The 15,505-nt window shown below is 40.9% G+C and overlaps 1 protein-coding gene across 1 annotated transcript; it reads right to left on the bottom strand.

Moving 5' to 3' along the window:
• Window positions 1-932: 932 nt before the first annotated feature.
• On the bottom strand, window positions 933-15,505 carry ube2d2 (ubiquitin-conjugating enzyme E2D 2). Its single transcript, XM_080774702.1, has 7 exons — window positions 15,177-15,505; window positions 12,885-12,948; window positions 5,850-5,881; window positions 5,571-5,648; window positions 4,490-4,595; window positions 3,532-3,625; window positions 933-2,308 (listed from the first exon to the last, which is right to left on the bottom strand). The coding sequence occupies exons 1-7, from the start codon at window positions 15,198-15,200 to the stop codon at window positions 2,263-2,265; spliced, it is 444 nt and encodes a 147-aa protein (XP_080630828.1). The 5' UTR covers window positions 15,201-15,505; the 3' UTR covers window positions 933-2,262.

The raw sequence follows: 15,505 nt of genomic DNA on the forward strand, positions 1-15,505 counted from the left end.
GCAGTCATGTTATTAATTTGGAGCTAGGACCTACACTGTCTACAGGAGATGACAACCACTGCTGTTTTCACCATTAACAAATTTTTCTATTATTCTACTTCAAGAGGGCAACCACTGAAGAGTGGACACCTAAACACAGTGGGAACCTCAATGTTAAATTGGCTATTTTTCCCCACAAACTATACAAAAATAAATCTATGCTTCGGCACATGGTCTGAAATAATGTTCAATAGGATTCATGATTTGACATGGCCTCGTATTTCTACAACTGCTACAAAACCCATGGCTAGCCAGTCATTTATGGTCATAAAGAAGTTGAACTAAGGGTAAATGTGATGATGTAGCCTACCATGCATGATCAAATCATGAATACCATTAGGTGCCACTAGTGCCCACTCTTCCTGTATCCCTTGAGGATGGACATGTTTGATAAACGACATTTGAATTCAACCACTGTAGGGGTGCAACAGTTAAGGAAGAGATTATATAAAAAATAATTACCGTTAGATAAAATAGATTCATATATCAATATTTTGGGCATGCATTTGCAAAATAGTAAAAACATGCTCACAATGTGACACCATCTTTGATTATGCAATTAATGGAATAATTGATACAAAAATAGTTGCAGCCCTAAACAATTACTCCAACTCCACACCGATAAAAGGCATGCAATACACCAACCTAAAAATCCAACATGCAATTAATTCTCGTGCGCTCAACTGACAAGTCTATACTGATAAATGTGATGTCCTATGAGAAACATAAGTGTACATATTACAAACAGGAAAGAGACCAATACAAATATGCAATATTGCAGTTAAGCAAAATTTCAATAGAATTAGGATCGATGGGGAGTGGGCATCAGATTCCTGTTTCCTCCCTCTACTATATTTTCTCCAACAGGGCCTGAAAATGAGTAGACACAGGAGTCAGGTTTTTTTATTTTTATTACACAGTTTAATCAACACACAAAGCTCAATGAGCCTCTCAGGTAATTTAATATACAGAGGTTTTTGTGCAAGGAGAGTGGGTTCTCCTCACACCCAGAGCCCAAACCAGTCCCATTAGCCTTTTAAGATGTTAGCCTCTAATTTCAACAATAGCAAAAAAAAGAAAAAAAAAGAAATACAAAAAAAAGAATGCAACCTTATGAGTATGGGGGAGAAATAAAAACAGGTTAAGGGGGGAAAATACTTAAATACCTGGTCCAGAACCTCCTCTTTTGTGAATGTAAAGAAGGTGGTGGTGACAAAGAGTTTAGACTTTGTGCATGTGTGTGCATGTTGATGCGTGTAAGGGGGGGGGGGGGGGGGGAGACAGACAGACAGACAACTTGGTTACATGGCATAAGGGTAGGAGACGGAGTTGGGGAGTGGGAGGTTGATGGGATAAATTCAAGTCCTTTCATAGAATCCAAGAGAAGAAGACCCAAATAGGCCATATAAGTTTTCCCCATCTATATAGCCTGCTATGACTTTTCTTTTTCTTTCAAAGAATTCCTTGTACAAAATACAGAGTGCCCCTCGACTCCCGTGTGAAAATGGCTTTCTTGAATTGTCACCCACACAGCTGGGAATTATTGGGAAACAACAAGAAAGGGTGTGCAGAGTGTAAAAATCCCTCCATTTCATGTGCCCCTCCCCTCCAAAAAATGGAAAGGAAATATTATAAAAGAAACAAAGGTCCCCTAGATTTACAGATGCTAAAAAAGGAATGTTTTAGTGCTAAACATTTGGAGTGAGCAAGTGGAGAATGCAGATGCAGAAGGAAATTGTTGGGGTTTGTGTGTTGGAGGTGAGTGTGGTGTGGTGGGGGGGGGGGGACAGACAGGTGGGAACAGCCCAGCCTGTGTGGAGAAAAGAAATGAAGGAATTATGAGGTCAGACAGGAGGCCAGAGGTCACTGGGTAGAGCGGTGAGGGGCAGGTGGAGAGGTTGGGTTTCCATAACAAGTTGAGAATATGTACACCGGAGGTTGGGGTTTGGTGGTGTGAGCTGATAGGAATGAGGATGGGAAGAAGAGAATGAGAGAATGGGGAAACAGAAGTTGGGGGCAGTGGGGCAGAGGGAGTTTATACAGGTACTCTGGTGAAGGGGAGGCATGGCTCAAAGAAAGCACTCCAATGGAAACCAACAAGATCTTGTTTTAAACTTTTTCATTTGTGTTTTTTTTTCTTTTTGTTTGTTTGTTTTCTCTTTACTTCTGAAGCTCCCCTAACCTTAAGTCGTAGAGGTGGTTGGCCATGATTTTACCCAGACACTACATTGCATACTTTTGTGTCCATTCCCGAGCTATTCTGTTGTACCTATAAGACAAAGAGAGAAGAGACAGAGGTTAAACATAGTTGTTTGGGGTGGTCGTCCAAAAAAAAAAAAAAAAAAGGCAAGGTTTTATATTTGAGGAATATTGCTGTAAAACTGTATAAACTTCTGAGCTGCAACATGTGTCCATTAAAACACAGGGCAAGTTACATACTAGTATTGTTATAGACTGAAATTGTGATACTTGGACTGGTTGGTAGCAGTCAAAGTAACACATATTTTAGTACCACTTCAAAGTTTAAGCTAGGCATGTCCTGGTGTAGTATTTGTGAAACAATTTGATTAAAAGTAGTTCTAACGGAAAATGCATTGAATTGTTAAGTTAAACGATTATGGTATGGCTTTAGCTAATTACAAATATAAGCAACGCTATAATCATACTTAAATTAAGCAAAAGAAAAAAAGTCTGGTCCTCACTGGCTTGCCCATTTGATCTGCATTTTGCACACAGACATCAGCCCTTTTTAATTTTTTACTACGGTTACAGATGTACTTTGAAGTAGTCAAAGCATGTTACCATAGCCTACTGCACCAAATGTGATACAATGAACAGCAGGACACAATCGGATCGATTATCCGTCTATCAGCAACACACGGCCTGGGTGACGGGCAACGATGGGTTGCGCGAGCGACGGCAGCAGCACCCTGGACAGGGTGCTGCTACCGTGTCAAAAACAACTATTGGATGTACGTGTCTCAGACACACAAATATATGCGAGTCCCAGGAATACAGACTCTGAATCTAATCGCAGATTTCGATTCCAATCAAAACAATCTTTACCGCCAGTCGCATCGCTAGCCTTGGTAAAATAAATCATGCCTTGGTTGGACCGCGATCTTCCTGCGATAAGATTAGTTATCCAAGAGCTAACTTCTGGTTCATTTAATTCCCTTGAAAAAGGCTCATACGGCATTAATACCCTCGGCACATGAATGGACACAGACTGAAACAATGGTGGCAAAAGTGTTAATGCCAATTAATCAAATCTCGTTTTGGCAAAGTGGGGTACAGTAGCTATACACGAGATTTTCTCGTGTCAGCACAGATTGTGTTAAGATACACAGCTACGTTACAGCCTTTGGAGACAATGGTGCTTGTATTTTCTGGACAACTTTAACTGCTCAATGTAGATGGCAGAGAGCACAAAGCCACAAAACACATAATAGTCCTTCAAATTATTGAACAAAAAAAAGGGAAATAACATACTTTTCCCTGTCCGTCTTGTAGATGCGAGCAATCTCGGGTACTAATGGGTCATCAGGGTTTGGGTCACACAGCAGAGAGCAGATGGACAGGAGGACTGGAAGAGACGGGGGAAAATAACAGAGGATAATAAGGTCTCAGATGAAAAAGTATATGAGACTTTCTACTATCCGATTCCAATGGAGAACTGGGAGCCGATACTGATTGATAGAAAACGTTTGTAGAATGGGTACAAGTGAAAGTACAGGTCAATACAAAAACTGTTACCACACTAAAACCAGAAAAAGCACCAAGCCTTGTTTACATCAGAAACTGATGCTAAAAAGGGGAGCTCATAGTGAGCTAATCTAGGCTCTACCGTTTATTGGGGCTCCCATTAGCAGCCGCGCATGCAGTAGGTGCCACATTTTAAAAAGTTATAAAAGCCGTTTCAACATAACATTAGTTGCCACCGTTTCGGGAGGAAAGCGCAAAATATATGTTTATGCCATTATCAATTGCAGGGTTTCTCAAAATGCGTGGGACACAAGTCCAGAGGTGCTTTGGAATACTTTGATAATATTTGGGATTGGTCAGTTTAATCACTTAGACCAGTGGTCCCCACTTGGCCGTGGACCTAGAGGCAGAGTGTCACGTTGTGAGCAGGTGCCCCGAGACCAGAGTCAAAACATTTTGAGAACCACTGATGTGATCTATTGTAGTACAAGACATCTTTGTGCTAGTCATACTATGGCAAAAACGTGGATGTTCTGGGCTCATTACTGAATTTTCCCTGCCTCGTGGTTACAATATTAACGCTTCTAAAGACTTCGTTAGTTTATTAGACACATTCATGAAGCGAAATCGCCTATAACTAATCTGTTTGGATAGTGAAGGGAGTAGCGCCAGAGGTTTTGGTAGCAGTAAAGTGTTAACAGAAGCCTTACACATCATAGTTAAAACCCTTAAAAAACTGGCCTACCTTTGGAGATGGTGAGAGCAGGAGACCACTGTGATCGCAGGATGTCAAGACAAATGCTGCCATTGCTGTTGATATTTGGGTGGTAGATTCTTGTGGTAAATGCAACCTGCATATAGAATATAGAAAAAGTGAGAAGTGGTTGATGACGCAGTAACAAACATTCACATAAGTGCTTGTTGTCACTTGTGTATGTGTGGGGTGGGTGGTTAAGAGGTAACAAGACTACTCGCCCCGTTTCTGTTTTCCTCCCAGAATTTCCCCCAGTGAGGGGTGGGAGAGGCTCGACAGCAGACGGCTGGACTTTGAATTTCTCTAACTATAAACTTTCATGACAGCAGACAGCCCAACTACAAATATAAAAGCTACTACAGTGAAGTCTGTTCACAGAAGTTGTTGTAGGATATGTGGGGATTATCTGACGAGGTGTACCATTTGAGGGGGCAAAACCTTACATATACTAAATAATACTAAATTGTTTATAGGTTCAATATAAGTCAAATAATATAGCCTTTCGACAGCAGTATCTTTTTATATTTTTCCAAAAAGAATACAAACAGCCAATAGCATATTACAAAGTTATCCCCCTCACTGGGGAAAATTCCGGGAGGAAAAACGGGCAAGCACCGGGGCGAGTAGTCCAGTATTCTGACCTCCTATCCTATCCCCCCTCTACCAGGACCCTCAGGTCAGCAGATAGAGGTCTCTTAGGGGTTCCGCACTCAAAAAAGAGGCTCAGGGGCGACCGCGCCTTTGCCGTCTCAGCCCCCACTCAGTGGAACAGAATTCCCCTTGCGGTTAGGTCTGCGCCCTCCGTTGAGTCTTTTAAATCACAACTTAAAACATTTTTATATTCACAAGCTTTTCCACCACCGACATGATCCTGCACCTTCTCTTTTAGACTATTCTGTTCTATTTTTCTGTTGTTTTATTATTGACGTCTTCTACACTGTATTATATTGTATTGTATTTGTGAAGCACTTTGGTACAATGAGAGTTGTTTTTAAATGTGCTATATAAATAAACTTGATTTGATTTGATTTCAGTATTCGGTTAAGATATGTCTACATGTGTTGTCGTTTACCTTTGGAGGTTTGAAGGGGTAGTCTGTAGGGAAGTGTATGGTCAAAAAGAATACCCCACCCTGGTAAGGACTGTCATTCTGTAAGAAACACATTCATTCCATTAATAAACAAAGATTTTTTGCCAACAAAAAGGTCAGTATGACTTTCAGTCAGACAAGTGACCACAATTTTCCCCGGAGGTGCACATTTTAAAGTAATGTGTTTAAGTCTGAGAATAATAATACAGTATGATGAACAATAAAACAGCATCATTACAGTTGTTTAAAGTGATTACTTACAGGTCCCATTATTGTGGCTTGCCAGTGAAACACTGAAAAGAGAAAAGCAGACAAAATGTTTTATGAAACACGTTGTGGTCAGGCTGTTCTGTTTGGATGCATACATGGTGCCACATGAAAGTGTGCATGTTTGTTCATACTGGATGGATACATGGTGCCACATGAAAGTGTGCATGTTTGTTCATAAGAGAGACGTGCTTGCAAACCATGAAGTAGCAAAAAGCTTAGTAAAAGACAACAGGGGAGAAAAATCTTGAAACCAACGATGTAATAGGAGATGCGCCGGCGTGGTTTAAAAGAAAAACATGACAAACACACAATGGCATGTTGTTTAACATCAGATAGGCAGTGCTGAGAGTAGTTCCTGGACAATGAATGGTGGGCTTTTAGATCCACTATCGAGATATCACCATTTGCTTAATTATTTTCTGCCACTAGGTGGTAAATTACCATTTAGGCATTTAGCAGACGCTCTTAATCCAGAGCGATTTACATTAAGCAAGAACAAAAAAAGCATGGGAATACATTACATAAAAACATTTATCATGAAACATGCGTAAGCTAAGAAAGTAACAGTGGAATATCTATATAATGAAACTATACATATAAACTACTATGCTATACCATTACATATGTACTATGACGTGCTATGACTACATACAATGCAATTATAGTGCCGTCTTCATAACATGCTATAAGCCTGTGTCAAATGCTATCCAAGTCTACAGAAATGCTATCTACCCATTGCTGCTATGGATGGTGGTTACTGAAAACCAACCAGACACCAACCAGATATACTGAAAAGAAGTTGTAGGAAAACTGCAAAATGGGCGCTAGAGTGCCCAGCAGATGGGCCGATTTTACTCTGAAAAGCCTTCCATTTTGCCCCAAAACCGGGCGATAGAGATTAAAATAGGTTGTGTTTTATGTCCCAAAACGCAGTTTATAGTTATGGGATGCAATACACCGACAACCTCTGCATCCACGGGATGCACTACTGTACTCAGCATGTACAGTAATAATCCACGTGAACAACAAAATAATTGCGTTAAAACAATAAGCCACGGACACGATCATTTTGCATGGCCGCATCAGACCTCATCCTACGTTATAAACAATAAAATCCACGTAGGAATCGATGTAGAACCACTAGTTTGTAATAACACAGACGGGTGCCACCATCTTGCTCAGAGACAAGCACTGAGCGGTGAGCGGAGCGCAGCCTCGAGACCAGAGCCGTTTAGAGAGAGAGTGACGACAACATACCGTTCAGTGACTCATGCAGCTCCATGAATAAACAGTGAACTGAGTTGTCGCAACTCTCTCATCTAAACGGCGCTGCCTCCGACAGAAAGACAGTGGAACATTTGAGCATGACAAGCCTACTTAGCCTAGTAGACCTGATTGAATGGGAAAAACATTGTGAAAGAAACGCCGACACTGTTGTATTTGTGGACAGGTACCACCACACACTTTAAAATGCCCCCCCCCCCCCCCAAAAAAAAGTCCTAAAGCCAACTGCAGGGCAACAGAAATTATTAACAAACCCATTTTCTAAATCTAAACCCAAGTCATCTGCTAATGAGGGTGTGCACAGCCTACCTCCTCCATGTCTGCTTCTACTTAATCTCCACGTTAGTTTTGTAGCATTCATTTTTTTATGTAGTGTAATGAAATCATAAAGATTTATTAACAGTTAAAACTGGCAGAATTATTATAGATTTCATATAGCCAAAATATGAAATATTTGTATTCTAATTTATTTAGCTAGCTTTAGTTATAATTTCTTCTGTTTTCTACATGAATATAACCAAATTATAACCACTAGACTTGTACGTGCCCGTTGCAGTCGGCCACCGGCCTACTTGGGAACGATGCAACCTAATGATATACGTTGTCATAGCACCCGTTTTAACTGTCAGGCGGTGTCCCACATGGAGATCTGCCTACAGTATGTGCCCGTGTGTGAAGACTGCAAACTGAAAAGTGTACTTGGCAATCAATTCGGCCCACTGGCAGCGATTGGTTAAGCCTCAATTGGCTGAGGCAGAGGCTGGAAATTGCATAGGTGAAAGGAGTTGGCCTCATTAGGGCCACTGGCAGAGCCTTGTGTGGTGGTTCTGGAGAACCGTGGGTCCTACCGACTCGATACCTGGCACTGCACTCCCTGTGGGGGTGTGGAACGCATGTTTGTCAATTGTGAACTCGGTGGGTCAAATGGTTCTCGAGTTACGTGCTTTACAACCGTACACGCACGCACATGGCGCATTATATAGTAGATATGAAATTGGGAGTTAAATGCTGCAATTTGTAAAAATGGCAAAATATGACTCCTAACGTCGTTGAAGTGGGACTCATAAAATAGACCATCCCTGCATCACGGGACTCATTACATTGAAAACCTATTTACATCACTGAGGTATAATGTTCCATTACTACCTCGTGCTAAATCGTTGGATCACTCTTTAGAAGCATTAATATTCCAAACGAAATGCTTAAGTCAGAAATGAGGACCCTGAACATTGCCGTTCTGGTCAAAACCATGGAGAGTGCTGTAGATTTAGGGATAATAGACAGTTTTGTCGGGCCGTAAACAAGGAAGTGAATGGCTGCACGTATGCGCGAAACATGTCAGAGAGCACTGCACAAGGCGTTGTCTAGCAAACAATGATTTTAGCGATCCGGTTTTATATCATTACAAAATACCTTAAAACCAAAATATAAAATCACAAACTCGTGCTCTGCTGTAATACACTGTTAATTAGGCTATGGGTGCGCAGCCATTCTATTTTACTGTATGAAGATGATCTTCCTGGAGACTTTATTTTTATTATAAATATTAGTAAGTGTAGTAGAGTGGCATTAGGCCATGGCAGTGGCTGGGTCGCATTGCAATTATTCAGCTTCCAAGTTGAAAATGTGTCATTTATTTTCAAAATGTTCAGATTGATGCAGACTGTAGGGAAGATCATAGGGGTAAGACAACTCCCCTCTCTGCAGTCCATTTATGAGCAGGCTACACTAAGACAGGCTTTTAAAAAAAGCCAGTGATATTACCCAACATACACATGTTTTACATGAGATGTTTGTACTTCTGCCCTCTGGTAGAAGGTACAGGAAACCAAAGTGGAGCTACATCAGGGTTTTTTTTTTATATCCTTTGTGCCGGTGTCAACTAAAATGTTAAACCATGCCCTGAAACAGCCGATTGTGAGAGGATAGATTAAATCGTACAATTTGTGCACCGTTATGAATTCCTATAGTTTTTTGGTCACCGATGTTGTGTGGCTGCAGCAGGGGTGAAAGCCCAAGCCAAATTTTCCATGTGGACAATAAAGTTCACCTTGACCTTTAATATTTTTGAAAAAAATAGTGGAAATAGCAGATATACAAGCTCACACAACATCCATTTCCACCATTATGTTTTCTTTTAGGTTATAAGATAGGTCAGTCATTTTTGTATATCTTTATATTATTTGTGTGGCCTGTGCAACTTTAAAGCCTAAAAGCCAAACATGCATCTTAAACAACAACAAAATCGTTAATTTGTGTGACAATTATCATGTAAATAATCGTGACAGATCAACAGTCATAAATGCTACTGACAAATTAGGCCTTCATTTGGTGCGTTTGCCTGTACGGTCTACAAAAGCAGATGTGGTAGCATAACATTTCCTCATTGCTTAATACGTCAAAATAAATATGTTTGCCATGTACCATAGTTAGTGTAAATATACTATAGGAACACATTTATGAAAATGAAACTAGTGTCTGCCACAGGTTTAATGTCCACTGATGGTAAATACTTACTGCTGCATTATTAAAACTAAAATGTGGGTACGTGAATAATAAACACCTTGCTGTGTAACTGAAAGTAAAAGCACACAGGTTGTATGCCAGTGTGTTCATAAGAGGCATGTCCTGAAACGTCTTTGTCACAAATGAAAACGGGGTTTCCTCCATTTAGTTGCAATACATTGTACAACAATGACAACATGTTTACAAGATTCACAAGAATTCTTGTGTAAGACTTGAGAATATAATGTAGGCCGTCTATGTAAGCTGAGAATTGCTACAGGCTGTGGTAACTTAAACTCTTTTCTAGACTAACTGTAGAGAAAAATAAATCACAAAAGACTACTTAAGAACTACACCATGAAATGGCAGCTCAGACAACAAATACAACAAAAATGCAACAATACTTCTGTTAAGCCTAAATAACATACGGGTAGTTTAATATAGAGATCGTTTTTTCTGGAGTTCACACAGGGAACTATGAAGTAATTGTTTAAACCATGGGTAAGTAACCGCTGTACACACAGTAAATGTAGTCAATTAGGCAGAAATGGGTAAAAAGTTGATAATATGGGAAGGGGCCCCAATGGGGGCGAGGCTTCCCTCCACACAGTCTGAGGTTAGGGTTTGAGAGGTTAGTGTTAGGGTTCAGAAATACATTTATCACACTGTATTTCTATCAGAAATGCATGAATTTGAGGGTAATCTTGTCAGAAGGACACCCGTGGCTCCCGCGCCTCGCTCCTACTCTGTATGTCAGAAACAGTTGAGGACTGATTTCACCCTGCTGCGATATAATTGGGGGGACTGGCTCACACAAGATAGAGCAGCCATCTTGGAATCAGAAGGTTCCCACCCGGTTCAATCCCTGGTTTCTCCTGGCTTTTTAGTGTTTAAGTGTTCTGGACGAGTAACACTTTAAATGACACTTTTGGTAGACGTTTGGGTTGTTGCCATGATATAACTGCCATACATATTGGAAAGAAATTATTATTATTCAGTAGTTGTTCTGTTTAAAAAGTTGATAATCCAAATAGTCCTCTCATTAAATTACAGTGCACATTGAGACGTGTTTCAAAGTCACTCTGTTAGCACACAAGGAACACAAACAAAGCAGATGCTACAAATGTTCCATTACAAAACCTGACAAAAAGAAAATCTGTGTTTGCGTGTATATGCAGAATCTGCCTGGTTTGAATTTGTTTATGTCAGGGGTCGGCAAGTAAGTCTGGCTATGGGCACATTTTTGGAGCTAGCCCATTAGAAGGGGGATTAGAACATAAACAAAGGCTAATATTGAAGACCGTCTTATAAGACATACAGTTGTGGGAGATGCAGAGAATAGATAAATATAAATTAGTTGTATAAGTGGCATAATCATTTTTGGCCACTTGTCAACATTTTCTCTATACGTACAATTCAGCTGCAGTGCAATGATTAATAATTTGAAACACATCACCGACCCGAATGAAACGAGGAACATACCAAAAACACAGAAACGTTGTACATTCCTGGCTGAGTCCATTCACTCTTTTCTCACCGTTTGGCATGGCATGCACTCAGAGTTATTGAACTTGACCCACTACGAACTATGGCAACCTATTTCGTACTGTACATAGTTTTTCTCCTCGTTTCCATTTAAAGTGCTGCTTTCCCAAGTTAGGAAAGACGAGACTAGTCAGACTACCGTTAGTTTCATAGACAAACTTTGATTGATCATAATATTTTACTGCACCACGGGACAGAGAATGGCAGATTCAAAGTTGCCTTTCCATCCAAGGCAGAGGCACCAAAGTGCAAGATTGACACCTTGCCACTGACAGCAGGTTATGAACACAGCAGCAGGATCCATGTACACTAGGCAGGTTATGAACACAGAAGCAGGATCCATGTACACTAGGCATCCACCTAGTATTTTCATGGCTCTCAGCACGACTTGCACTCCGCTATCCGAGCCTGGTATTCACTCTCAACATGGATAAAAGCACAATAAGCATTACCAGTTTGGGGGTCTATTCTCTTAGCTATAATAGAGCCTATACGTACTTACGTAGGGTTGTTTGATATTGTAAAATAAAAATCATACTCGTTTTGCGAGCCACACATTTTCGGGATCACTGGTTTATGTGCTAAAAGAGCGACTTTGAGACCCTCTGTTCACTGTGCAACACAAGTCAATGAGGAGACAATTTTATAATATAAATTCCTAACTAACGGAGCAACGATTCATTGAAGACATCTCACAAAAATTTGTAGTGGCAAAGTAACATCACAACCCAAACCTCTCAAAGTGTAATTGTGCTTTAACCCATTACTGCTCCAGGTTGGTGTCTTGGGTGTGAATTGGTCAATGTAATGTACATTGAAACACTTTGGATACCAAACACACCATTTGCCATTTATCCCATTAAAACCAGGAAAACATCTCCTCTCCTTTTAGATTTTTGTGTTGGCTATTCAAAAATGGCAGATATAAAAGCCCATAGCGCGAGTGTAAGAACTACCGGTTCAGAAGGCATTTGTAGAAACAGCATCAGGTCTTAATGGGTTAACCCAGTGGTTCCCAAACTGTGGTGCGTGCACCCCTTGTGGTGCGTGAGCGCCTTCTAGGGGATGCGCAACATGAAAAGGCTAATGGTGGTGCTATGGTTATATTTAAAATGGATTAACATACCGGTATGTCAAATATGGCAAGTATATGCAGAATATAGCCTATGCTGCATAGATATGCCATATTCAGGTTCCTATATGTGCATATGTGGATAAATAGGAAATGTATGTCTCTATATAGCTTATGCAATTTTGATTTCCATGTGGGGGGTGCGTCAGCTAGGTCAGGAGGTAACAGGGGGTGCATGGCCAAAAAGGTTTGGGAACTGCTGGGTTAACCCATTGACACCTGAGAACAGATTCTACAAAATGTCTTCTAGATCCTGACAGTTTCCTGAAAAACCTATGTTTCTATGTCAGTGGTTCTCATGTCAAGGACCCCAAAGAATATATGTAATTGGCCGCAGACCCCCTGCAAGATTTTCAGGTCTCAATGGGTTCATCTTAACATACAGTACCCAAACCCTGGCCTGAACATAGACATGGAAACAAGACAGCAAGGACTTTTATTTTGGTAGAGTGTTTGACTGTGTTCTAGTCTGTTGCCGTTTATACATTCTGTTTCTGTCCAACTATTCCATCAATCAATATTCAAAACCAGGAATCCACCGGTGAGGACTTGGAACTTACTGTCATCTCCTACTGGTCCTGCAGAACACTGGGCTGGTGGGTCCCGTGCCAAGTCATTCAACTCCTGAGACAGATGACAAGTACAAGATGTTATGTAACTAAATATGAAATTTTATACCTAGAATATAAAACCAAATACCGTAGCCAGGAATCGACCACTAGTTTGCTATGCCAATTAACTGTTCTTGACTAAAGAAATTATTTATTGAATAATTAATAATATGAAATTAGTCATAGCTAATCCAACCGACTGATTGCGACGACGTGTGTACACTTCCTATCGCTTTTTCATTGATATCCAACGGAAAAAAATATATTCAGATTTCTTTCTTTTGGGTTGGCCTATGCTTCTGCAATGTACTCCTTGCTTTTCATTCACTTCCCCGATTACGGAACAGAAAGAAAGGATCGCCGTGCATAATCTAGGGAGCTCTCCGTGGTTTTGACCAGATGGCTATACTACTGTCTTAATTTCTGACTTCAATCAACATGCATCTCGCCCGGAAAATTAACGCTAGAGAGACTTTAATAAATCGGTAAGCAAGCAACATTATGCCTTCCGGTTTCTGTAACGAACGGAAGCCTCCGGCTTTCAGAGTAAAAGCTGCCATATGTGCTCGCCACCCGAGCTTCTATTTTGAAAGAAATCCTGGCGCTGATTTGCGTTAACAAATTTGTTTGCTGCATACATTAGGTACAAGCCATTTAAGGTCAGAACGTTCTAATTCATATATCTAATGTATATTTCATAATACTGTGGCTGATTAAAGTTAGACTGGCTGAATTAAAAGGTTTTATCTACTTTAGTTCACATGTGTGGAAAGAACATAAGTGACTAATTAACTAAACTCTTGTTCGACTAAGATCAAATCAACCAATTAACTGATGAATTGACTATGAGGGGGACAGCTATAAATTAATGATCAATAAATAGCTTTCGTGAAACATGCTGTTGACTTGTAAACACAATGTTTACAATTCCTCAAAAGCTGACCACCATACACAACTTTCAAAGCCAATGTCATTGCTGTGTTTACAATACTTTATACCAGTCTGTCAGCAATGAAATCTCTAGTACTTACTGTCAACACAATAGTACTAAATCATCAGTAATCACTGAACTTTGATTGTTGGGATAACCAATATTAAATACAACGAACTATTGCAATGACAACACATGGGCTCACAGGGACATTGTTATAGATCAACAGCGTGGAAGTTGGCCATGAATCAATGGTTAATGTCAGCTTACAATCAAAAGCAGCCATTTAGGCTCGATGTGGCAGGCAACAAGTATGGGTCTTTTGTCAAACACCAGGGGGGATTTTTTTTCCAGAGTGAAAGGAAAGGTAAACTAAAATGTCACAAATGCTGGTTCGTAAAGATCTAATCCAACTTGCCTCAACAACCCGCTGTGAACAAGCTGGTATGAAAGGCAAAGGACGCGTGGGGCCTGTTGTGAACAACGTGAGCTACTCAACTTATCTGTCAAATCAAGGAGGTGGCAAAGTTAGGGTTTTATACTCATTATACTGCGTCGCACAAGCTTGTCGCTCGACAAAAATGACGGGCATGTTGAACTGAAAACCGGTGTCAACCCGCGTCGTCACTGTTTTCAGTCGAATAGACGTCATTTCTGTCGAAAACTAGGATTCCCTGTTGATTTGTCGTGCGTGCGACTACGTATGAGCCTTTTAGGACGGCTAGGTGAATCGGGAGTAACGTCGGATGCTTTGAAACGCGTGTTGTGTTGAATATGAGCATTATAAGTTAGCCACGGGGAGAGCTAAGCTAACTAGTCGTTGCTATATATGAAACGCCAAGCAGATTGCAAACCGTTAGCCCAACTAGCTAGCCAGATATAGACAGGCTAACGTCAGCTAGCCCACTGTTAGCAGGTAGCTAGCCGAGACCTACACCACTCTGGTCGAGACGAGCCGAATGGCTCAACTTGCAATGAGAGGCGATCTGATTTGCGTTGATCAAACATGTGTTTATATCATAATCACATATAGCTCGGGACGGGTATTACTATTATCTGGCCTCGTTATGTACTTAGCAACATCAGAGGAGAGAAGAGCGGCGCATTGCTGGGCTTCACGGCTCGTCACTCGCTGTTTGGATGTTTACCGTTCCGTTATCTCGAAGTTTATAATTTAAACAACGTTGTTAGTGTAATCGCAGTATAATACAGATCACAGACAACCCTCTCCCTTGTCACCGTTGAGATGAACACCCGACACAAACTGCGAAAACGCCATCGGGGCCTTGTCGTTGTTGGGACTTCCTTACCTTGTGAATTCTTTTCAGAGCCATTGTTGTGCTAGCGCTGCTGCTGCTGTCACGGAAAACGTGCGATTAAAATGGCGTTCGGCGTCACTATCCGAGGGTTAACGCTAAAGGAAATGTACAATACAAGAACGCCGTCGCGTAATACTCGAACAGGAGGTCGCTGTGAGAAAGAACAGGCTTGTTTCTTTACTGATATCTTTTTTTTCCAAGGCGAAAGTGAAAGATGCAACTGTGGGGCAAGAACCGCGGTCCTTCCTCCTACTGCAGCGGCTATCGAACCGAATCACTCACACATACACACTGCTGCGCCGTGGCTGCTGCTACAAACC

Source organism: Protomyctophum bolini, assembly GCF_963924005.1.
Source record: "Protomyctophum bolini genome assembly, chromosome: 10".
NCBI classification, from domain to species: Eukaryota; Metazoa; Chordata; class Actinopteri; order Myctophiformes; family Myctophidae; genus Protomyctophum; species Protomyctophum bolini.